This window comes from Manacus vitellinus, unplaced genomic scaffold (assembly GCF_001715985.3).
Source record: "Manacus vitellinus isolate BGI_N305 unplaced genomic scaffold, ASM171598v3 scaffold_12_pilon, whole genome shotgun sequence".
Lineage (NCBI taxonomy): Eukaryota > Metazoa > Chordata > Aves > Passeriformes > Pipridae > Manacus > Manacus vitellinus.
In genome coordinates, this window is record NW_021938949.1 from 5810287 (window position 1) to 5835587 (window position 25301).

At 55.3% G+C, this 25301-nt stretch overlaps 1 protein-coding gene across 7 annotated transcripts in view; it reads right to left on the minus strand.

Moving 5' to 3' along the window:
* Positions 1–25301, minus strand: part of MPRIP (myosin phosphatase Rho interacting protein) — a 75258-nt gene that overhangs the window by 47530 nt on the left and 2427 nt on the right. For all 7 annotated transcript variants that reach the window (XM_018067254.3, XM_018067255.3, XM_025894514.2 and 4 more), the window contains exons 2-3: positions 16579–16656; positions 14399–14464 (exon numbers count right to left, since the gene is read on the minus strand). In XM_018067254.3, coding sequence (XP_017922743.1) covers positions 14399–14464; positions 16579–16656 — 144 coding nt within the window. The remainder of the gene's footprint in view (positions 1–14398; positions 14465–16578; positions 16657–25301) is intronic.

Below are 25301 nucleotides of genomic sequence, written 5' to 3' on the forward strand. Positions count from 1 at the left end.
AGCTCCTGTGCCTGCTAAAAGCTTCACCCATCCCAGTGCCCAGTGCTTGAGGCAAGTGGGATCTTGGCAGGGCTGTGGGGTGGGAGGGAGTAAGACTCCACTGTTCCATGGCCACGGGTACATCCAGGCAACATGGACACAACTACGGCTTGGGCAAGGGCACTGATGCAGCTGGGACAGGCAGCTCCTGGCAGCAGCACAGCATTGGGAACCCAAATCAGAGCCACATCCATTCCTGCCCAGAGGCCATCAAGAAAGCACCAACTCCTTGAAAACTCACAAAAACATTAAGCTTGGAAAAGACCTCTAAGATCATTGAGTCCAACCATTAACCCACAGTACTACCATGTCTGTCACTAAACCACATCCCTAAGCACCACATCTACATGGTTTTTGAACACTTCCAGGCAAGGGGGCTTCACCACTGCTCTGGGCAGCCTGTTCCAATGCCTGACCACCTTTTCAGTAAAGAAATTTTTCTAATCTAAACCTCCTCTGGAGCAACTTGAGGCCGTTTCCTCCTGTCCTATCACTTGTTACCTGGAAGAAGAGACTGACCTGCACCTGGCTACAACCTCCTTTCAGGTAGTTGTAAGGGATCCCTTTTCAGCCACGTGAGGCTACACACAGCCTGTCAAACCCCAGAGGGGGATGTACCTCCCAAACCCCACTGGAGGATGCACCATGCACACACTGGGCTGGCTCCAGTGCTGGCAGAGCCGCCACGGTGTGCCCGGAGCTGCCCAGGCACCGGGTGAGCACGGCTGGCACAGCAGCAGGGCTTTAATGAGCCTTTTAGGCTTCCTGCCACCAGGCTATCGATACAGCCACAGCACAGCCAGAGTGCTGCTGCAGGAGGATTTTATTACACTTATAGATCAGCTGGCAGGCTGAGCATCCTGGATTTATTAAATTAGACAAAGGCTCTTGAAAACGACCTCTGCAGGCTCTGCAAAAGGATGGACTGGAGCAGTCGCCCATCAAAGGGCAGCAGAAGGATGGGCTCCCCCACTCCCACGGCAGCGCTCTGCTCTCCCTGTACCATCCAAGTAAGAGGTAGGTATCTTTTCTTGGCCACCTCAGCACACCTTTCCCACGTGGACCCTTCCTGTATCAGCATCTACTGCTCGGTGAAGCCAGCGAGAAACCTCTAGCTTGCTCAGGCCATGCACCAGGCAAAGGAAGAGGAGGGTTTTTTCCACTGGCAAGGGAATCACAGAATAATAAAATCATTCAGGTTGGAAAAGACCTTTAAGATCATCAAATCTGTCAACTCAGCACCACCACCATGTTCACCATTAAAACATGTCCTCAAGTGCCACATCCTCAAGGAGTTATCAAGCAACACATGTTCCCTGCCCGTCTGCATTCACATCTTGTGCCCCTGTGCAAGGAACAGGGAAGATGCCCCCAAATCTCACCACTGCCTGGACTCACCAGCCTGCCAGAAGCCATCGTCCCCTTTCACAGAAGAAGGCACAATCAGTGCTCTGCAGATTTGGCTTTGGCACTGCCAATGTGGCTCTGCACTGGCAGCAAACCTGCACCAGCACAAGGATGGGACAGGACAGCTGTCCAGGTGTGCAGTCAGAGATGCAGGAACACCTCCCAAGTTGGATAAATGCCATAACCCTTCTCCAGCCCCATCACATATTTCCCCACCATTGACCCTAGCTTGTTCATCACAGGTGCTGACTGCAGGCTCCTGAAATTTGTTTTAGTGGAGGAGCTCCCCACGGCTCCAGGTCACCCACCCCAAAGAGGTGGGATGGGTTAGCAAGTGCCACACATGCCTGTCTCTGCGTGCCAGGCCCCTAAAGAGCCCTCCTGAGCCTCTACCAGGAAATAAAACAACATCAGCTCCACTTCTGCCTGTGGGAAGGAATTTTCTTCCCTGGGAGCAGTTTGAGAAGGGGCTGAAGTGCAGGGGCTGGGCAGGAGAGTTCAGCCAGGGGCCGCTTTTAAGCGAAGTCGGTGTTTATGTCCACAGACAGCGAGTCTAAACACTGAGCGAGGCCGAGAGCTGCCTGCGAACTGCCCGGGAGCACCCTCGGGCTCCTCTCCCACCCAGTGCCACCTCAGCCAGGCACGGGCAGCTCCCATTCTGGGGGTGCCCAGACAGCAAGTTTGGGGCCACACATCCCATCTGTAGCTCTGCCCCCAAGGGCATCCATCCGGCGAGCGGGTGCTGGAGCGGAGCAAGCCCGGCCGGGGCTGTGCGGAGGCTGGAGTCGGCTTGTCTTGGCCTTATAAGGCTATTTTCGCACTGCTCTTGCAGCTCCCAGCTGCTCCCCACTCCAAAGCAGGGTCGGAGCTGGCAGCCAGAGCCTAGCCTGCCTCCTTCCTGTTAACCTCTTTCCTGCTGAACGGCCTCCAAGGGGTCCGTGCACGATGGGAATAGCCTTATCCTGTCCTGGTACAACCACCCATGCCTGGCAAGGAGGGTCAGCAAACCCAGTGGTGGTCACCAAGTGGGTTCAACCTCCCTCAGCACTAGGGTCAGAGCCTGTGCATCCTCAACAGCGCTGCCAAATCCAGGGAGTCCTTCAGGGAAACTTGCACCCATGGACATGCACACTCCACATCCAACGCTGCTCCAGGGGAACAGGGACAGAGATGCAGAGAACATCGGCACCGTGACAGAAATGAGAGCAAGGTCCCACTTGGGGGTCGAGAGGCTGCTCTGAGCTGTCATCCCGGCTGTTTGGAGACCAAAGCAATAGCCAAACATTGCACAAAGAGCTTGGAGCATCCGCTCAACCCCTATCCCAGCTCTTTGGAGACCAAAGCAGAAGCCCAGCTTTGCAAAGATGCTTGATGGCCCTGCAATGCCAAAGGCACCGCCTCACAGCCCTGCAAACCAAAGAGTTATTCTTTCCTCTTGCTCTCCGGGATTTAGATGCATTTAAAATGCAAAATGTCCTCCTCCCCTCCTTAGAAGAGGGTGGGAGGAATACATGATAACGGATCCGACCCCATCTGCTCGCAGCTGCCAGCGTGGCACCTTCCCCACTCCCCAATGCACAGGCTCAACAGCCAAAGGGGAAGCAGATATCTACAGCCTTCCAGGGAGTTGTCATGGTAATCAGCCCGATGGCAAAAACCTGGTGAGACCACGCACTAGGATGGTAAATACAGGAGGGACCAGAGCTTGGTGCAGGGATTATGGCGGGAGAGTTGCCGGGAGAGGGAAACGCAGTCATCTGGGGGTGGGAAGAAAAAACGGGTTTCATTTGCATCTTGATGTTTGAATTTTAAATTGCACTGTTCCAAACTGGCCTTGTCAACTTTATCCTCCACCCCCTCAGTGTAGGAGACAAGTCCCAGGTGGTCCCTGCACGGCGCTGCCAGGCTCACATGTGCAGGAGCTCACCACCACCTCCAGGAATGCCGGCTCCCATGTCCCTCTCCAGGAGCAAGGGGCTTCACCAAACACCAGAAACCACGTCCCCAAAAGGTCACCCCCATACAAAGATGGTTATACACACAGTGGTGCCAATTTTGGAGACAGGTCAGGGGGTTGGAAACTTGGATCAAGGCAGAATGATCTCCACCTGTGTTGGACAGCCCTGTTCCACCACAGCTGGACCTGGATTTCTGCTTCATGGGGGTGAGAGAAACACGACCAAGGCCAAGGGTCATCCAAGAATCAATCAAATCCCTGTACCTCCCTGAGTGAATCCATCTCCCCTCCAGGCTAGAAGGGAAGGAGGCACAGGTCTCCCAGTCTCCAACCATTCCACAACCTCTCCTGCAAATGCAACTGAACAGAGGAGTAGGAGCAGACACACAGCGACAGACCGAGCCATCAGCACCATCACAGCTGTGTGAAGCCACCTCCAAAAGCTGCTGCCTGGAGCTCTGGATAATTTAGGGCCCTGCACTGCCCTGCTGCTGTGGTGGGGTTTCCCCAAGGACCCCCTCACTCGCAAGGACTGTCAATACAGTGTCTTGCACCAGCCCTCAACAACTGCAGGGGAGGAGAGGACGATCCTGGGGATCAGCAGCACCAGATCCACCGGAGGCTCGGGCAACTCCCATGGGCGCAGATGCTTCAGTGGAAGTTCTTGAATCCGGACAAATTAGTCTGGAAATCTCATTATTCCCCAGTGCTGCTCTTATGAGCTTTGCAGAGCTTCCTGCAGGGCTGGGAATACCAGGCAGCCGAGCTCCCAGGGCACTTGGGGGTCTGCAGTTGGAGGGGTGAGGGCCAACCCAAGCACAAGAGGCTGGGTCGGGTTGGCCAAACAAGCAGCACCCACATCCTACACCCTACACTCACACTCCCACAAAAAACCCCATACCTGCTCTGCGTTGCTCCCAGCAGCTTCCTGACAAGCTCTGCAGACCTTTCCAAAAGTCCAGGCGACAGCTGGAGAGCATTTTCTGAACTTTGACTGTTGGCCATCCCACTGAATGGCACAAAATGGGAGGCTTTTGGGCCAGTTCCTAGAAGAAAAGCTCCCAACAGGCACACACAGCTGTTGTGTGGCAAGGAGACCACCCAGCAACAACTCGAGCTGGGCTCTGCTGCCACATGCAAGGTGTGGTGGAGGTGCTGGTGCAGACAGCAAAGAGCCATCCTGGCCAGGCAGGCACCACCAGGTACAAAGGCAAGTGGCACAAAGGGCAAAAAGTGCTTCAAACACCCAGGAAAAGATTGGGAGTAACACACCAGACTGCTGGAGCTGTCCCTGTGTCCCAGGGGAGCAGTGTTTTCTCCCTAAACCTGCTGCTCACATCTGGCTCCTGCACTTCCAGAGGAGTTCAGGGAGAGGAGGCAGTTCACAGCCGTGAGCTGCTCCCAGGAGCACTCTGCAACCTCTCCTTTGGGAGTAGCCATTCGACCCCAGCAGAGAGGAGCAATCTGGGGCTGATGAATCCGAGGGGGCTGAGCCCGAGAAGATTTTCTCCATCCCCCATGCCTGGGATGACAGACTTCACCCCCCCAGCATCAGCCTGTGCACAGCATTAACCTCCCATGCAAGCCAAACGTCCCCTCCCTCCACACATCTGCTCCATCCATAATCCCTACTGCCCCTCCCCTAACGGGAAAGCAGCCAGGAAAGTGAACCAAAACCCTAATTATATCCCAGTAGCTCCCCAGCGCCCTGGTGATCCCTGTGACTTTATCAATGCGATCGCAACACAGCTGATGAAACGAGGAGGAAAGGGCCAAGGCTGGGTGTGCTCCAAAACCCCACCTTTTCTCCCCAGCCACAGCACCACAACAGGTGGAAATCCCGTGTGAGCTCAGGATGCTGCTGGGACACTTCTAAAATCACTCCTGCAGGCCTGTCCCGTCTGCCTCCTCTGCCCAGGGACCACATCACCCACAGCAAAGGGAACTGGGAGGAGAGTGGTGACAATCGTGGGCCACGGTGCAAGAGCAGCCTTGGCCTTGCTGCAGGTTTCCAGGGCACTGTTTGGCCACAAAATCATGGAGAGACCCACAGCTATGGCACCCAAGGCATGGGTCATGCAAGAGTGAGGACCCCCAGGATCACATCATAGAAACACAGAATGGTTTCGGTTGGAAGGGACCTAAAAGCCCATCTCATTCCATCCCCTGCCATAGGCAGGGACACCTTCCACCAGACCAGGTTGCTCCAAGTCCCATCCAACCTGGCCTTGGACACTTCCAGGGATGGGGCAGTCACAGCTTCTCTGGGCAACCTGTGCAGGGCCTCACCACCCTCACAGGGAAGGATTTTTTCCCCGCAGCCCCATGGCAGGGAGTACCATGACAGCAGAGACAGGTCATGGCTGTGGGGTGCATGCCAGGAAAACATGGGGGAAAAAACTCTCCATGGTAGGTGGGACCTTCCCAGCTCTCCCCAGCACCTCAAGTCCCACAGGCAGCACCTCTGCCCCAGGGACCTGCTCTCCCATAACAGTGGAAGAAGTCTTGGAAGAGCTGAGCTGCCTGTGGTGGGTGGAGGGGTACAAGCCTGTTAGCACACACTTCAACAAACCAGCTCTTGGATCAGATCCTGCAGGAAGGAGGTGAAGGGTAAATGAAGTTGCTGCACACGTGATTTACCTATGGTAATTTTAACTTCCAGCAAAGCTGTCTGGCTGTTTTATCTTGCTGCCTACTTGCAGTCAGACTTCAATGACTGCAGGAATAAGTCTCTTCCACACCTTTGAAGGAACAGGGCAAAATAAAAAGGTCTTATAAAACATGTATTACCAAAGGCACATTCACATGCTGTTTACCTGGTCCAGCAGGAAGGAAAAAGAGTATTTTGATGGCTTTTTTTTTTTTAATATCTTACAGTCCATGATAACTCAATGAGCAAGACCAATAATCAAACCGGCCAGGAAATTCTCATTTTTCACCAAAAATGCCTCAAAACAGCACAGAAAAAAGGGGGAAGACTCCAGCAAAAACCCTGAGAAAAGCCGTTTACAAAACCTCACTGAAGACCTCGGCTTGTCTCCACACAAGTTTTAACCTGACAACATCCCTTTTACAGACTCCAAACCTGATGAATAATTCATGTCTGGGATAAAGCAGAAATATCATATTCACCAATGCTTACCTAACAGAGGAACAAGGACTGCAAATAAGTAATTTATTAACCCCAAACCGTGTTGCTGCTTGAACAGAGGGCACACCTTGGCTTTTGGCCCCAAAAACACTGGCGGAAGAAAAATTGCTCTTGAGCTGTTGCAAGAGCCCACCGGGGGCTGGCTGAGACCCCTCACTCTCATCACACCTTCAGCACAAACATGCCTTGTCCTCGGGGGGAACCCCCCAAGAGCAAGGCTGGGAGATGCCACCCTCCTTCCTCCTCCTCCTCTTTGGTGGTCACAGCCCCTTCTCTGTCGGGAAGAACGCGGTGGTGGGAAGCCCACGGTGGTGGGAAGCCCACAACCCCGCGCTCGCCCACGGCTCCAGCCGCTTTCTCAGGCATTCCAAAATTTGGCTGGAGTCTCTTTTTGCAGCACACCCCCCCCCACTCCACGGCTGGACGGCTGCCTAATTGCGTATTTATTTATTTCTGCATTTTCCCAGCTCCCCGCACACACTGGCGCAGGGCGGGGGGAAAGCCAAGGCCGGCTCCCAAACGCGGACCCAAAAAAAAAAAAAATCCCCAAAAAACCAGGGGAGTGCAGCTCCCCACATTCCCCGGAGGCTGGGAGGAAGCTGGGAAGCGCAGGGCTGGCTGGGAAAGGGGTGGGAGTGGGGGGCAGGAAGGGGGGACGCCGGCGGCATCGCCCACCCCCTTTGCTTTGTGCGCGCTTGGGGAAATTAAAAATAGCTGCGTCCAAAGAGTGGCTGCAAGCGCCACAAAGAGCGTGTTGAGCAGAGGCAGCTGCAAGCTATTTGCTGCCCCTGGTAATCAGCATCTCGGCTTGCAGAGCCCCTCCGGCCCCCCCAGCCCCTTCCTCCCCTGCCAGAAGCTGCCGCTGCCTTTCTCCAACCCACATATGTCATGTCAACAATCAATGAATACAGGATCTCTGCCGGGGGAAAAAAAGGGGGAACGCGCTTTGATTTTTGGAGCAGCTTTGTTGCCTTGTTCCATTCACGTCCTCGTCCTCCTCTCTGAGCTGTCACCGAGGGTTTTGCGGCACTGAATCCCATCAGGCAACGCCAGGATATCCCGTGCCACCCAGCAGGGATGGGATCCTCGGCGGGAACAGGGATTTGCCAGCCACTGGGATGCTGCTGCTTCTAAAGATTCCTTTAAGCAGCAGGAAAAGGGATACAATTGCCCAGCATTACCCACTGGTGGTCCTTGCCAACCTCATCTGGTGGCCAATGACAGGGCTGGAAAGAATTAAACTCAGCCCATCCTCACCACAGAGTGCAGGTGGCAGGTTCCGGGCCATACCACAGACACCTCGCTTCACACCCCCTTTCCAGCACCAGGCAACAGCAGGGCAAAAAAAACTGTGGTTTTGTTGGTTCCCTGGGTGGTTTGGTCACTCCTGTCCCTGTGGACTGGCACAGCTGCTTGGAAGCCCAGGACTGCCCTGGCTTGGAGAGAGCTGGGACCAGGCACCCGCTTCCTCTGCTGCCTGAGGGGGACCACAGGGCTCATGTGATGGTAACTGTGCTCGGCCTTAGCTGTGTCACTTCACTGCCAACCCCTGACATCTTTGCTGCTAAATGCCATCAGTTTGATTTCTACATTAACATTTTACAGTAAATCACAATCTTTCCTTCACCAAGAGCCCACAGCCAGGCTGAAGGCCACGGGTATGGAGCCCAGGTTTCCAGAAGTCATTCCAGCTGCTTTAAGTGCCTGTTTCACTCTGCCTCCCGTGAACAAGATAAATGCAATCTAAACTCCAGCTCACTTCCCTCGCTGGTCTGGCACACGTCTTCTACACAAATGTCTTTGCTAGGTCTCAAGAGACGAGGAGTGGGGAAAAAGCAGAAGGATGGAGCCACTTGAACCTGTCCTCACTGCGCAGCCTAAGAGCAATTCCAGCTTTGCGGCTCGCCCTGCAGAAGACAATGGGGGCTGTGTTGTTTCCAGGAAGGAAGCACCTGGGCCAGGTCATCAAAGCAGCTTGTGTTAGGAGGTCACTGGCTGGATCAAGCTCTCTCAACTCTGCTTTTATCCTCTCACTGCCTGTTAACTCCCAAACTTCCCGCCATGGACTGCTTCACACTTGGGCCTCTCCCAAGCGGGTCCTGCAGGCACCAAATGCCCTTCTTGGGGCACTGGGATGGGGACAACAGTGTTCTCCAAGCTCACAATAAACCCAGGCACTTTTGGTGTCCCAATGATGGTCTCTGGCCATCAATGGTCACCAGGACTGGTGTAGGAGCCATCCCTGGAACAGCCCTTTCCTGTTCCCTCAGCCTCCCCAAACTGCCCTTCTGCAGCTCAGCAGTTTTACCTTCCCAAACACACTAAGCCAAACTAAAAGAGGTAAAACACAAGAGGGCACAGTAGGGTAGGAACCAGTCATGAAGGAGCCCACAGGTTCTTGACACCAGGACCCACCTCCAGCAGCACCTGGGGCAGGACACTTCGGGCAGAAAGAAATGGGAAGACAGGAACCCCAAAGTCACTGTTACAGGATCCCCATACCCAACCCCAGTAATGACATTTGGATCAGCATCAAGCAAGACATTAATATAAAACCACAAAGGAAGATCTGTGTATCCTTCTCACACCCCCTTCAAGGCTGCTTGGTCCTGGCTTCAGCAATGCCCAGGGGAACAAGTTCTCAGGGCTCCCTGTAGGTTCATGGATTTTTTTCCCCAAAATCAGTACTGAAAATTAAACATAACAAATCCTTCAAAGATGCTACTGCATCATCTTTGAGATATGCACTAAACATCCCAGGTGAAACCTCCTCACAGATCATCATCCACCCTGCAGGACCCACCCTGACTTGATCCCATCCAGTCTCAGAAAAAAATTGGGATGGGGGTCCCTGCCACTGTCCAAGTCTTGCACATTCACTCCCCTCCAGCCTTTCTGTCTCAGATTGCTTTAAATTTCAAACACACTTTGATTCAAGCCAAAAGCTTTTTATGCTAAACAGAAACTGAAAGTCTTGATCTGGCAAACAGAGGCACTGGCAAAATTATGTCCATGGGGGGAAACCACTGGGGACGAGGGGAATAGGGTTTGTAAAGCCTGGTGCTCCAGCAGAGGAGGGGGCAGGGAGAGCTTGGAAACACTTAAATGGCAAAACCTGTGGAAAAAGTAAGGACAGAGAGGCCAGGATGTTTAAGGTCCGTTTTTAATCCCTGCCAATGAATTTCCATTCTGTGCCAAAACTGAAATAAACTGCTTTGATCTGAAAAGGAGGAGAAAAACACACACACGGGTTCTTGGCTTCTTAAAACAATACAGATGACAAAGGAGGCAACTACGATGAAAATTAACGCGGCGCAGCTCTGCTGACAGTGACGTTTTAAAATGCCCCTTTCCTCCAAATAAAGAGGACTCTGGAGGGGGTCAATTAGGAAACAATTACACAGGTCTGTGGATCACAGCATCACCGAGCACACATCCCTCCTTCCCTCTGATCCCCCTCCAGCAGCCACCAATGCTTACATCTGTCTCCTTTTTTAACCATTTATCAATTCCTTAGGTTTCCATGGCCAGGAGCGGGGCCTGGGGCCGAGCAGGGCTCCAGATGTGACCCTGCAGCCCCCTGTGCCGTGCCAGACCTCCCACCTCTGAGCTGGCCTCTCTTCTCCTATTTATACACCCATCCCAGGGGTCCCAGTGCTCCCCTAACCATTCCCAGATGCCAGGCTGGCCTTGCTCTTCATCCCACCCCAGTCTCATCAGTTCCTGGCTCCCTCCTGACCTCCTTCCCTGCCATCACAGGCTGGAGCAGGGATGTCCGTTTCATTGTACTGAGGTTAATGATATTATGATCCATCTGGGTTCCTGATTTAGGAGCAGGACCACTGTGCTGTGAGCCCAGGAACAGTCTGCAATGCTGCCACAGAGAACACAACCACCCAACCCCAGTAACCTCTGGTACTGAGGTGGTTTAAGCATCCTCTTAGACCCCTTCCCAATTTTAGAAAGCAATTTGACTCCAGCAAATAGGGGGTAGGGGTAGAATCAGGGCTCACAGCCCATCCTCACACTTTACCACGCTGGAAGGTGCCAGATATGGAGCGAGACCAGTTTGTTGGGAGAAGGATATGCCATGTCCAGGGATGCTCCTCCTGAACCACTGCAAGGCAACTAGAAAAGCCCATCCAGAAGATGCTCTCACTTGGCATTAGTTATCCACAACACCTTTGAGATGCTCCCAGGTGAGCCTGAATTTTGTCCTACTTTCAAACCACCATATGCACAAAGGAGAAAAACCCCACAATTATTAGTCTCAGGCAGACTGAAAGGAGGCCTGCAGTGACAGGAGAATACCTCCAGGGAGGATGCAAAATTCCAACCTAGTAAAAATCCCAGCTCAAGAAAAGTGGTACAGGGGCAAACTGAAGCACAGAGACAAGGCCTGGCCCATGGACATGTAATGAATAATTAACAAGCTGTGCTGGAGATCAGACCCTCTCCTCTGACCTGCTCTAGCCACAGGACTGGATCCATCCCCAGGCAGCACCGAGGCCATGGGCCCACCTGCAGGTCCAGGGAGGGATTAGGCAGTGCTCTCCATCCCTACAAAGCCCCTCCTGCCTCTTCTCCACTACGTTCCCACGCAGCAGGGCTCTATTTATAGAGACCTCGACCGCTAATTATAGATCGCAGCAATCAAAACAAAAGGAGGCAGAAGCTCTGCACTTGCCACTCATTGGCTCCGTCCCCTTAGCTCGGCACTGCTCTTGTGGCAGCTCCCATATCCCAACCAAAACCTTCCAAACCACCCCAGCACCGTGGTGCCAGGCTGCTCTCCCGTGGCAGCAGCCACTGTGGTTTCACTGGGGACCACAGGGTGTTTTACCAGGAGAACTGAAACTTGTCCTTGGACACTCACAACACAGCAGCTCAATCCCAAGTCTGTCCCCGACTTCCTGTCACCCTCTTTGCTGCCTTCCCTCAATGGAAGACAGGCTTTGCTGGATGCTTCAGCTGTTTCACACAAACGTCAACCCCTGTCATCATCCAGCATGAAGGTTTATCAAACAGCAGGAGCAAGTCAGTGCTGAGGGGTAATTGCGGGGGTTCAGCGTGGGAAGGCAACCCTGAGTGATCAGACAACCTCCATATCCACCCACGGCTGGGAGGGAGGAATTTCTGCACGTCTGAGCAGGCTCGGCTTAGCCAGGGCTCAGCAGAGCTGGGAACGGCTGCTGGCACACTCCCCATGGAGGGGAAGGGGATGTGATCTGCTTGGCATTCCCAGGGGCCAGGCAGGCTCTGGGTGCCAGCAACTGCATGCAGCAGAAAGAGGGAGACCCCAGAGAGAGAGTCTGGTCGCTCAGCCTAGTTCAAGGGGATAAAGGTCTGTGCACATCCTCCCCATCGTGGCCATCATGCAGAATTTTGAGTTTTCAGAGAAAGGACAGACAGAAGGGTGGACATACAGAAAGAAGGGGGCTGAGCCTGAGCGTAGACTTGGGATCAGCTCAAGTCTCAGGAGGGAGCTGGATGCCTGCTTGGATGGGGTGGCTGGTGTCTGCTTGTCCCACCTTCTATGCCCAAAATGCTCCAAACCAACACCAAACTTGACCCACCCCATGGCAAAAGGCCCCTGTGCCCAAGGCTGCTCTGTTCTGCAGCACCAACATCTTTTGGGACCCCTGAGGTCTCCCCAGCTTGTGCCTTTGAGCTGCTCCTCCTCACCCCACTGCTCTCCAACCTGCTGGGAGCGGGGAGCAGTCTCCCTGGGCAGGCATAGGAGCGTCTCCACCACCATCACCAGCCCTGGACTGCCCTCCCAAGCTCACCCCTCCCTCCAATCCCATTTTTAATAACAGCAGAAATTGCCAAACCCACAAAATTAATGTCTAAAAGGTTCAAGGCAGAGCCATTCAATCCCAGTCTGGAACTGCCTGGGAGGTCTCTGGCCAGCTGCTGCCCAGCTACCGCACACTGTGGAGGCTGCTCCGCACCGAGGCCCCCACGGGACCCCCACTCAGCACCTGAGGGGAACTGGGGCACACTGGGGGTAGATCATCCCATTTGCATGGGTTGCAAAGTGGATCCCTCACGGAAAAAACAGCATCCCCCTGGGTGAGGCCCCAGCCCTGTTACTCCTTCCCAGCCTGCGGAGGTGGTGGGCAAGGAGCCGGCACAGTTGGAGGAGTGGAGAGCCACAGGCAGGGAGCAGAACACCTCAGGGGAGGAATCAGTGCTCTGCAGCAATGCCTGAGGTGTTGGGGCACAGGACTGGCTCCTCACATCCCCCACAGCCTGACCTGAGTGCCACCAGTCCCCTCCAGTGACCCCTAACACTCAGCCATCACTGCCTGATGCTGTGGGGTAGTGACAGCAGAGCTGGTGCAGGCAGCAGCACAGATCCCACGCAGGGACGTGCTCCACAGAAAGGTCAGGAGAGTATTTTTACACCATGTGTCAGACTCCAATGAGGAGGAAGGATCCGTGACTGTCTCCTTCAGCTATGGCAAGGCCAGACTCTCCTGACCACCTCCAATGGCACCACAAAGGGCCATGGGGGCAGCAAGTCCAGGTGCCAGCACGGTGGGATGTCACACTGTCCAGGACACCGTCCCACGCTGCACATGTGCACATTCCCTTTTTGTTTGTATTTTTCCACCTTCTCCCTTCTCAGGGGGAAAAAGTCCAAGAGACGCCTGGAGAACCACAGGATGCTCCTGCTGTCCTCGGCGTGCTCTCTGGCAACAGTCCCCTAGGGTGCACAGGGCTGGGGCACTGCCCAGGTGCTTCTGCCCAGATGCAGCAGAATCTGGGGCAGGTCAAGCTCCTCAGGATGCAAAGAGGCAAAAAAATTCCCAGATTGTGTTTCCCAGCATCCTTGTACCTCCGCCTCACATTGGGGCATCTCCCTGCTCCAGCCAGACACAAACCACTGTCCTATCAGGGTTAGGACTGAAAACACCAGCCCAGTGCAGAGCCAGGTTGCTGACACTGAAAATGTATTAAAGCCTCCCCCGCTCCTACGGAAGACATTTAAATTATTTAGGGCACTTGGACCAACCCCAAGTGAAAATACAAACAAACACACGGCATGAAATTTGAGCCGCACTTGCCGTGCCTCCCCATCCCACGGTGCCCTCGCAGGAGGCATTGGAGGAGGACCAAGGCACACTGACCTTGTAGGGAGCCTCCCCGCCACAGACACGGGTTTCTGTATGTCCCTGTTCCACAGATGCACTGTGCCCAGTGGCTTTGTGAACCTCCTGCCCAGGTGGATCCCAGCACATGGGTACCCACCATGCCAGAACACACAACCTCAGGCACCCTCCCACAGGCTTGCTGTAGCCAGGAGGATAAATCAGCAGCCCAGGGTGGTCAGGGCAGGGTTGACACGCTGGGTTCTTCAGCCCCACTCTGCAGCTCGCTGTGGAGGGGTTTCCCTTCCTTTGATCCTCCCTCTGTTTCTCCAACAGGAGCAGTGCTGGTGGCATGCTGCAGCTCCGGGGCGGGCAAGCAGTGGGAAAGCATTCCAGCTGACCTACTTTCCACGGGCATCGCTAGGCAGGGCCTTCTTCCCGGACACTGCCAAGGTGATTCACCACCACCAAAACCCAGCTGGTTCCAAGGAACAGGGTAGGAAGGAGGCGGGGGGGATGACACTGGGGTTTCCCCCAGTGCTTCCTGCCAGCAATCCCACACCAGGCGGGACCCACCACCCTCTGCAGACCATCCACCAAGCTCCCACGCAAACCTAGCCTGGCACTGAGCCAAACCCAGCAAGCACAACTCTCCTCCAGCTTGGCAGAGCATTCCAAGGGCAGAAGACAACCCTGGCTGATCCCCACATCCTGGACACGGCTGTGTCTCTGCCCGGCAGCACTTACCATCTCGTCGAGGGCGTAGCGCAGCAGCCCGTGCTCGTAGAGGATGAAGAACCGGCGCTGCCATTTCTGCAAAAGAAGACAGAGAGCTGGGTCACAGCAGTGCTAACCAGTCCCTGGAGTTGCACAGGAGCTGGGGGTCTGCATGCACCAGGCCCACATTGCCCGTTGCTAATTTACTGTCCGGCTTTGTGGGCACCCAAAGGAGGCTGTTTTGGGGTTTCTTCCCCACCCCGCTCCTCTCTGCATTCAGACAGACCCCAAACTGCCCTGGTTTAACTATACAGAGGACAAAAATAACTAAAGACAAAAGACTCTTCCACTCCCAGCAGAGACATCCACAAGCCCTGTCACTGCTCTCCAAGACACCCAAGACCTGCAGGAACCACAGAATATATAGAGTTGGAAAGGGACCCATCAGAATCATCGAGTCGAACTCCTGCCCCTCCACAGGACATCCCAACAATCCCACCACGTGCCTGAAACATTGTCAAAACACTTCTTGGACTTGAGCAGGCTTGGGGCTGTGACCACTGCCCTGAGTAGCCTGTTCCAGTGCTCAACCACCCACTAGGCGAAAAACCTTTCCCTCATATCTAACCTGAACCTCTCCTGACTCAGCTTCATGCCAGGAATACCAGGGACAGCAGAAGGATTCCCAAAGTAACTGCTCCCACCCCTCAGCTTCATCCCGCATCATCTATTCCAGCACCCAGTGCTGGAGGGTGACAGGGTGTCATGTCAGACGTCCCCCAGCAGGGCGTGAGCTCGATTTGGATGGTGGCAGTACCTCCAGGGTGGCACTGCCCAGGCGGTCCTGGCACCACGCTGGCACTGCTGTTTCTGCAGCTGCACAGCAAACCAGATTGGAGAGCTGATCTGGCTGGAAAACTGCTTTTTTCATGTGTGCCAGGTTGTTTTCAGCCAAGAGCAAAAACTGGTTCAGCAAGCTGAAATAAAAAAGGTCCTGGATTCATAGCCCCAGTGCAGCAATTCTTATCTTGCTTTTCTCAGCCCTTTGGGCAAAGTCCAGAGTGCTCTGGGACAAGCAAAACTACCAAGGGCCCTGTGCACTTCCACAAGCCCCAGATGAGCAGGCAGCCTAGAGCCTGGAGGGAACTAGGGTCTCACGTCCCCTTAATGGTGGGCCAGCAAGCCTGGTACTAGCAAGCCTGGTACTAGCCAGCAAGCCTGGTACTCCAAATAATGACCCATATACCCCAGGCTGAACTCAGAACCCAATTCTTGCTCACTCGGGAGCGATTTTTTTATTACCAACAGCTCTGAGAGCATTTTGGCTGCATGACAGAGGGTTCAGGGACCATTGCCATCCCTCCCACGCACAAGACAGCCCTATCCTGGCAGCCCCAGCAGCAAGTTCCGTGAAAGACAAGCTGGGGGACAGGCTGAAAGTGCTCGTCACAAGCCAGCGGAGAAAGGACGCTGGCTTGGCCACATCCTTCTGGGCCTCACACCCCCCAGGGCAGGAAAGTGGGCAATGCTTCGACCCCACATGATGCTGGTGTTTGTGCCAGCCATGAGCAAACCCCTTTGGGAAGGAGCTGAGTGTGTCCTGCTCTGTCTGCAGGTCCCTGCTGCCAACACTTGGCTTCAGAGCTCTGCAGGGTTATAGCAAATGGCAACCACCTCTCAGCCCCTTCCTTGCCTGCCACAAGCATATCCACATTAGGAGATGGGATGCAGCCTCCCTCCAGAGCTCTGGGCATGCCCATGATGAGTTGCAGAAAACAAAGCAGTTGTTTCCAAGCCCCAAAGGAAAACTGGGAGCTTTCTGATGGTCCCAGCATGGCTCAGAGCTGCACAGCCCACAGCCCACTGGTCTGAGAGCCTTCCTGACAGCACGACACGTGTCAGGTCAACCAGTGCAGCATCAAAAAGAAACAGCAACAAGCAATAAAACTGCACAGACTGAGCCTGACCAGCACCTGCAGCGCCCCAGGCTGCTGCCCAGCACAGGAAACCTTGCATCCCAGAGGAGGCATTCAAGCCTTGCTGCAGGAAACATCTCCCAGCTTCCTGGTTTGCACAAGGGGATGGGTGCATGGAGGCGCCTGCAGCACTCCCGGGGTCACAGCCACCCCTGTGGGCAGGGACAGGCCCTTGCTATTCCTCCTGCCACCCCCACCCATGTCATGGGGAGAGGACGTCTCAGCTTCACTTACCCGGGAGCGATGGACAGGGTTGTCAAAGTCCGTTCCTTCTGGGGCCAGCAGCAGCCAGCCACCATAAATGGGTTTGGCCTGCAAAGAAACAGCAGAGAAACACTCAGGCACAGCGGAAACTGGCTCAACATGGATCAGCACCACAGGGAATCGATGGTCATGGACCACGGGAAACCGCACCAGCACTCAGCACGAAGGCAGCTGTGTGAGCTCAGCCTCCTGCACACACGCAGTCTCAGCTTTCCCAGTGCGGGGAACACGGTGCCTGATGGCAACGCGTGATGTGACACATGCCATGTGCCAAGGGGACTGAGACGAGAACTTGGGAGGAGGCAAAACCCCAGGCACAGACTCCAAACACAGCTGCTCCTGCGTGGCATCGTGCCCAGAGCACCAACTCCCGAGTACTGCCAGGCTGCAGAGCCCGTCCTCACCGTCCTTCCCCTCGCCATCGGCAGCGTGCCTCTACTCCAAAGCAATAACACACTCCAAAGGAGAGCTCGGTGTTTTCCGTTTGTTAATTAAGAGAGGAAAAACTACCCAGTGCTGGCAGTTCGCCAGCTCCCAGCCGCTTCCCGTGCCGTGCACATCCAACTCCTGCTTCCCTGCACAAGGGTAGCCCCTGCCAGCCCGCTCCTCCCTGCCAGCAGCCCACGGCTGAGCACACAGGAAGGTCAGAGCCGGGAGGAGGGAAAACAGCTCATTCAGCCGGCCGGGAAGAGAAAGGGAAAGAATACCCGGAAAGAAACTTGCAGCACTGCCGTTTATCAGTGGAAAAAAGAATACCCAGGCTCCTTTCAGCAGTGGTTTAGATGCAGAAGTGGCCAGGGCGAAGCAGGCCCACACCATGGCAAGCAGTGGGATGGGGATAGGCACTGGGAATGTCCTCCCACACAAAGTCCTACAGGCACCGCTCCTGCTGCCTTGTCAAGATGCAAACTATGAGCCAACACTTGGCAAGGGCTGGGGCCAAATCCTGGTGCAAGAGTGGCAAGGCATTGCCACACCAGTGAGGCGGCTTCACAGAGATACCAGGACAGGCCAGGAGGGAGGAAACCCAGGGCAGATCCAGTTCCAGGAGCCCCTGGGTCTGGGAACTCTGCTTTCCACCACGAAACATCCACGCACGTCCAGCCCAGCCCAGCCAAACAGCCACAAGGACACACGTTCCCAGCTCCTCTCTAAATGATTCAGTTCATCTTGTTGCTTTCATTCTTTTCTTTCTTGTTCCTTAAAGTTTAAAACTGTTTCCAATTCGTTACCTCCCTTAGATTCCTCCTGCCAGTTTCTGTGGTTTTGTAATGTTAAAAAAAAGTTTCCCCTCTGGAAAAATCCCTGCAAACAATAGAAGAAACTGCCTATGCACCAGAAACTGTCAAATGCATGAAGCACTGAGTAAGCAAACTGGAAACACGCCGGAGGAGCCCTTTTACTGTTTATAAAGTGAAAAGAAATAACAAAATCTCTTATCCCCCTCCACAACGTGACATACCAGCTCGGTGTGTTGCTCTGCCAGCAGCTGGGAAAACACGATTTGAGAAGACCTTCCTTCCTTCCTCCTTTAAATGGGATCAAAATCAATGAAAACGGAGCACTGGGAGCGGGATCCAAACTTTGGGGAGTTGCTTTCCTGCATCCCAGGGCACCCCTACACCCCCTACCCCCGCCTGTTCCCACGACCAGTGGCAGCCTCGCCCCCGCTGGGGGCACAGAAAGGCACCCGCGGGCACCGCAGCCCCCCTGGTTTGGTGAGGAGCCCCGAGACCCCCGTGAGCCCCGTCCAGCTCACCTGGATGCCGGTGCCCTGCTCGCCCATGGCACCCATGGCACCTCCAGCCGCCCGGCACTGGCTCCACACCCGGCTCTGTGCCGCCCACGCTGCCAGCGCCCGGCGGGTGAGGGCAGGTGAGCCCCGTTTGCCACTCCCCCGGCACACCGCGCCCCACACCCCCACCCAGAGCCGCCCGTGACGCGTCCCTGCCCATCCCGCGGGACGGCAGGACTTGGGAGTGGGGAATCCCACTGATCCCCACCACACTGGCATGTGGCCACAGTCAGTTCGGAAGAGCTGAATTTCCCAAAAAAGCAAAATTGCAAATAACTGACTGAAGGTGGCCCACTGGAGACCCTTCACTGGGTCACTGTGACAGGAAATGGGGTCTCCAAATTCCCATGAGAGCCCTGAGCAACCGGCTCTGGGGCTTGAGAAGATCTTTCAAGTGGCCTCCACTACTCAGGAACAAGAGGATGACAGCGATGGCAGGACTCAGTATCCCCAACACTTGGCACCACCATGCCAAGGTGGCACACTGGTGATGCTACAGGCAGCCAAGCTGCTTGCAGGGCTCAGCCCTCCTCCATCCCCCAATACTCTCCTCCATGCCCCAGCACTGCCCCTGGGCACAGCTGAGTGTTCAACCCAGAGAAGCCCCATGAGCAAAATCTCTCCCCAGCAAAAGCCACAACACTGTAGCCCTCCCACAGGGCCATCCCACACCACCCTGAGCACCCCACAGCACCCAGCCCCACACAGCCCCCCGTGTGACAGGCAGCAGGCAGGTCCCAGTGCCACATCAGGGATGATGTAATCATGAAACCAAAACAGAGGACATCACCAGCATCGAGCAGACTCACAGGCATAAAGCCCTGCCCTACCTCAGCCTGGCTCACACCCCCCAGCAGACATTATTTTGCCTCAACCACTCCAATTTTGGCTCAACTGCCTAAATATAAAGCACTGAGCACCTGAAATACACACCCTTAACATAGAGCATGGTCATTTCTGCACCAGCGTCATAAAAAACCACCAGTGGGCTACACTTAATTTGGCAGAAGCATCCAATTTCAGATATTGAAACCAAAATAGCTGAAAGGTATGAATTAGAGCCAGGCAGCGTGGGCAGCCTGGTTCCACCCATCAACAGATGAACACACAGCAGTGCTTTTTAAAGCCAAACCAAAACAAGCTCCTGCTAAAACCAAGCAAATGCCCAGAGAGGTACAAGCCTAAATAAAAGGGATATGAATTAGAACATGAAGTGTCTGAAGTAAACTCATCACACCTGCATTGGAATGGCCCTGCTGCAGCGAGGTTTAAAATAAACCCGATGTGGGAGGCAGGTCCGGGGGGTGCTGCAGCACCAGGATGGAGCTGGAGTCACACGTTGCTTCACACCGGCTTGGCTTCCTCTGGAAATCTCAGCAAGAGGAGGAAAATGCAACACCCAGCACTGAGCAAGAGCTCAGAGCAAAAAAATTCCCTCTTCCAAGCAGATCTGTCCAACCTCAAGTTAAGGGATGGCGTTAGAGCAACCCTGGGGTTCCCAGGGAAGCTCCAGGGATATCTGAGGGGCAGCTCCAGGTAGTTTCTCCACAGGTAGCAGCCACACGAGGTACTCGGGCAGTGGATGGATGGCTTTGCTTTTATCCAGAAGGTACCTGGCCATAGGGTGAGCCACAAAATGCCATGGAAAGCAGAGTGGAGGGTGGCTGCTGGGGTGGAGTGGGGTGATGCCCAGTTCCATCTGATCCCGTGGGACTGGTGAAAGCTGACTCAGGCAGAAACAACCCCACGTCACCTCTCCACTTCCTGTCACACCTCTGGGAGTGTACAGGTCCTCCGTCCCACCTTTGATCCGCCACTGGAGCTGGGCTGTGGAGCAGCCACAGCCCCTCACCTGCCTCTCAGGTCGCTGTCCCAGCCATTGCATTCATCCCCTCGGCCCACAGGCCTAAGGTGCATCCAGGGGGAGGATGCTGCCTCCAGCCCAGCGCCGGCAGCACGGCGGGTGGGAGGAAGCAGAGAAGGAAGTGGCCCCAGCTGGGTTTACACAAAGCTGTCAGGCTGCTGTGCTGATGCTGCCCAGGCATGGACAAACCACCCCAACCAGCTCCACCAGCACTGGGAATGTGACTCCCAGCAGCCGGGGAACTGGGTTCGAAGGACGTGCAGAGCCACTCAGCACTTCCCAAAGCTCAGGGTGACACAGGAACCCCTGCACATCGCCAGAGCTCCAGGGCACCTGCTTCCAGAGGGCAGGATGGCTCACAGGAGCGTGGCAGCTCATGGAGGACCAGATCACGGGGCTAGAAGTGGGCTGTGACACCAACCAGCTGCCTGTTGCACAAGCTTTCACATCTGCTGTGTTTTTGGTGGTACCATCACCTCTTCATTCCCTGTGCAGACCAGACAGCCAAGCAGGATGCTCAGCAGCACCCTGCAGAGCCGCACCATGCTGGGTCTCTGCAGGAGCTCACAGCACAAGGTGGAACAGCAGAGCTGTACCAGCATCCACTTACCCTCTTAGGGTCCTGACACCCCCAGGGCAGAGCACCCACATCCCCACTGGGGTGCTGGACACCTGGGTGGGCTGGGATGCCCACACAGCCAGTCCCCACCCACCCCAATCTGCTCCAAGGGAAGTCCGAATCCATCGCCGGGAGAGACTCCTGGCTCCGAGCGCGTGGCGGGAGGGATAATCTGTTTAGGCTGCCGGCAGACGTAATCAGCCTGTCTCGGGTGGAGGCAGGGCTTGTTTTGTTCAGGCTTGGCAACTGAGCGGGAAGGGGAAGAAAAATGGATTGTTGCAGTGGAGCTTCAGGCTCTGCCTGCAGCACTGAGAGCAGAGAGCCCTGTACACCAGTGAAGCAGTGCCAGGGCTTCCAGCAGCCCCAGGAGAAAACTACGTCCCCAACCTGGACCAGGTGTGAATCCATGATAGAACCCAGCCCACCACCCTTATAGGCTCAGCCCCAATATTCACCAAAGGAGCCTCTCTGACAGCAGTACCTATTGCTCCCCACACCTAGGGCAGCACAACAGGGTCACAGCTCTCAGCCAGACCCACAGAGAGCACAGTCCCAGAGCAGGGACAGTAAGGTCATTGTCCTCTGTGTTGGCTCCTGACCCACTCAGGGCTCCCCAGAGCCAGGGACTTGTTTCTGGCACAGCTCAAGGGAAAAGTCACCACAAACGCTGGTTGCAACCTCAAAATAGGAAATCTGGGCGTTTTCAGCTTTGCTCTGCTCTCAGTTCTGCACACCTTGGAGCCAAGAGAACATCACTGATGGGTGAGTCGGAGCAGCCGTCACCCGGCAGGAATGGGGAAGGTGACATGCTGTTCAGGGAGGGAATGGGATGCGATGCCCAAGCAGGCTTTCCTGCCCACAGCACAGCTTCTAGGAACTGAGAGGTAGGCATCGCTTAACATCCTGCGTGCTCCCAGCGGGATGCCATAAGGACCACTGGAGACCTGTGACCCCGGCCAGCGGGAGGCTCCGCAAACACCGCTGTGCAGACCTGCGCTCCAGCAGCAATCCCGAGGGCCGGGATGTAGCCCAGCCCTGGTGGTTAAGCCGCTTACATCCCTGTTTCCCTGCCCATAAAGCATTTCCCCTCTGCTGTCTGTCACCTGGCGACATGCAGGGGAGCAGGGCCAAGCCCCAGAGCAGAGGCTGTGGTGCCACCAGCGAGCATCCACAACTATTCCCAGAGTAAAAGCCCTCTCAATTCTCAGCTCCACATCCAAGTGGCCACTTGCTACCCCTGGATTCAGACCAAACAGTGCTTCTTCCAGGACAAGACCTGGGCATCTCTGGGGGACCACCCTGGATGTGTGGGGACAGTCCCCTCTCCATCCACCTCCTGCCAAAACATTTTTGCACCAGCACAGGCATGAGCTGACTGCTGCCAGAGCTGCAAATCCCAGGTCAGGCTTTTACCACCAACACAGCTCCACAGGTAGGACTGGACAGACTAGACCTTGGGCACGAGGAACACCAGGTGCTGCTGCCATGGGGCAGCTGGCAGGCACTGTGCATGGCACAGCCCTCCTGGCACACCAGGAGCACCAACCCAGCCACTGGCAAACCCCCAAGGGATGGAGCTGCCTGGGCAGTTTGCTGCGTGGGCAGCAGGACTGACTGACCGACTGGAGGAACAGGAAGGGGAAAGGTTCAATTCACCCTTCATGCAAACAGCCGGCCTCCTTCTGCAAACACCCCAGCTCTGGTCCCAGGGCTGTGCTCGGGTCTGAGTGCTGCCATCAGCTTGGGCAGTTGGAGCAGGAGTTAGATGAGGCTGGATGGAGCGTGCACTGGCAACTTGTAAAGCAGCAGCAAAATGAAGTGGGACAGAACAGACTTTGCAATTCCAGCTCCTCCTGGAGCAGCCCCGAAGCCGGCGTGCCCGGCAGCAAGCAGGCGTATCTAACCACTTCCCACCACTGGCCTTCCTCAGCGCCTGGGAGAAGCCGCAACATCTCTCCAGAGTGCTGGAGAGGGGATTTATCACTTCGCCGGGTGCCAGCGCAGATAAGGTGCGGCGCCATGCAAAAACCCAGCAGCAAGGCAGTGTGCAAAGGGGACGGTCCTCCAGCACCCAAAGGCGCCGCCACGTCCCTTCCCTTGGGACATGCGGAGGGTTAAGTGCACCCCAAACTGACCCCAGCACCCAACGTGACACCCATCCCAAGCTCCTGCTGCTCTCCCATCACTCTCCAAGGGTGGGATGCTGCCCGGGGGTGACAGCCACCACGACCCTGCCCACCCCAGCCCCCCAGGCTGTGTCCCCCATGTCCCTGCCCTCCACAGACACCATCGCAGGCGAGTTTGACATTTGCAGAGAATCTCCCCCTGTTCAGTCCTAATAATTAGTCAAGTAGAGGCAGATTTTTGCAGCATGATACAAACAGCAGGGAGCAGGGAATGCAAGCGCGGGGGCTGCTTTCCAGGAAAGCGAGGGCTTTTTCTCCCCCAGGGAACAGGGGTGGAGGGAAAAGCGTGGCCAGGACATGATCCCTCACCCTGTCACCCTTTGGACAAGGCATGAAGCCAGGATAAGACCCCGGGCCCAGGGCATCCCGGCTCCATCGATGCAATGTCCCAGATCAAAGCCAAGCCTGTGACCCAACGCTGACACGCTCCAGCCTCAGGGCTGCTGGCCACCAGCTGCTCGGCATCCAAAACAGTAGGAAAGTGATAATGTCCAATGGAGAAGTGATGGAAATAACCACCCACCGCCACTGGGCAGGGGTGTCACAGGAGGAGGCAGTGGGAAAAAATCTACAAGCTCCATTTTCTAACTGGGTGGTCCTCTGGGCATCCATGCCACAATCTCAAATAAAAAGAAAAAAAAAAGGGAACAAAAAAACAACACCAAAAAAAATACTTGTAGCTGGAAAGACGTCCTCAAATTCCACTATCTGTGCCAGTCCCCATGCCCCGGGAGAGCACACGCATGGAGAAAATTAAAAGTAACTGTTTCACACTCTGCTCTTCTTCCAATTCAGGCCAGGTAGAACTTTGAGGTTAATTCCCAGCCTGTCCCATGTTGTGGGGGCTTCATCTTACAAACCAAAGGCATGCGTGTGCAGGCATGGATCGGCCCAGGGCAGTTGGCATGGAGACCAGGGATCCCCCAGTGACACCCCCACAGCCCTGCAGAACCCTGGGTGGCTGCTTGGGAAGAGGGTCCCACTGGCCAGGCTGGCTTTCTCCTGGAGATGGTCCCTAGGAACCACTCATCTTCCCAGGGCAGGCTCTGGAAAGCTGACCTCCACACAAGGTTTGCAGGTGGTTACAAGGGACCATGTGATACTGGCACAGGCACGTCTTACCAGGAAAGAGGGAATTCCCACGAAAAGGGAATTTCTCCCTTGCTGGGAAAGGAGCAGCATAAGGTGAGCTGGCAATGGGTGGGTGGCACAGCCAGGACAGAGCCACTACCAGCATGGTGTCTGCCAGGGACCAGCAGCCAGATCCTGCCACTGATCACAGGGTGATCCTGCCATCCTGCACAGGATCACAGGGCTCTGATCACCCATGACCCACAACAGATTTTCCCAAAGGGAGAACAGACGTGGTGACTGACCCAGTTTTTCCCATGCACCCCAGAAGGTCAAACATGGATTAGGCCGGGAGGGGGGGGTGGGTGTCAAGGGAACATCACCTCCCACCTGCAGCCCTGGGGGGGGGGGACAGTCATGTCTCCAACAGGTGGTGGGACCACATGTAGCTGCCCCAAATCACACCGATCCCCATCCGGCAGCAGAGCCACTCACAAAAACAACTCGTGAACGCAGCGCTCCCGGGATTAGGGACTTAGCGTCCGCACAGCCCTTTGAAGTTGGAAGCGCTAAGTCTGATTATTATTAGAGAGCTCCAGCTCATTAATCCTGATGTTTGGGGCTGGATTTCCCCCCTCCCAGCCCCATTCCTAAGCCAGTTCCCAAGTACGATGGAAATCCACTACTACCACTAAATATTTGTGACTCTTTGCAAACACAGTCTGAGTCTCTGCCCCAGCAGCTCCATCAGCCCGGAGCAGCAGGGAAGGAGCGGAGGCAGCTCCCAAGTACGATGGAAATCCACTACTACCACTAAATATTTGTGACTCTTTGCAAACACAGTCCGAGTCTCTGCCCCAGCAGCTCCATCAGTCCGGAGCAGCAGGGAAGGAGCGGGGGCAGCTCCTGACACCCACACAGGTATTTTTATCTAATAAAAATCCAAAAGAGACACGAGTGCGTAAGTGTGAAGTACCTTCACCTTTCCTGCAAGCCAAGTACAAAGGTCAGATGACTCCCAAAGACTTTTCTAGCCTGACTCTAGGTAATCACCAACACTGTCCCTGTCCACGGGGCGAGCAGGACGCGCTGACCATGGAGCCCCCACGCTGCTGTGTGGACGCCCCCCGACCCAAGCCAAGCTCGAAAAAAAAAAAA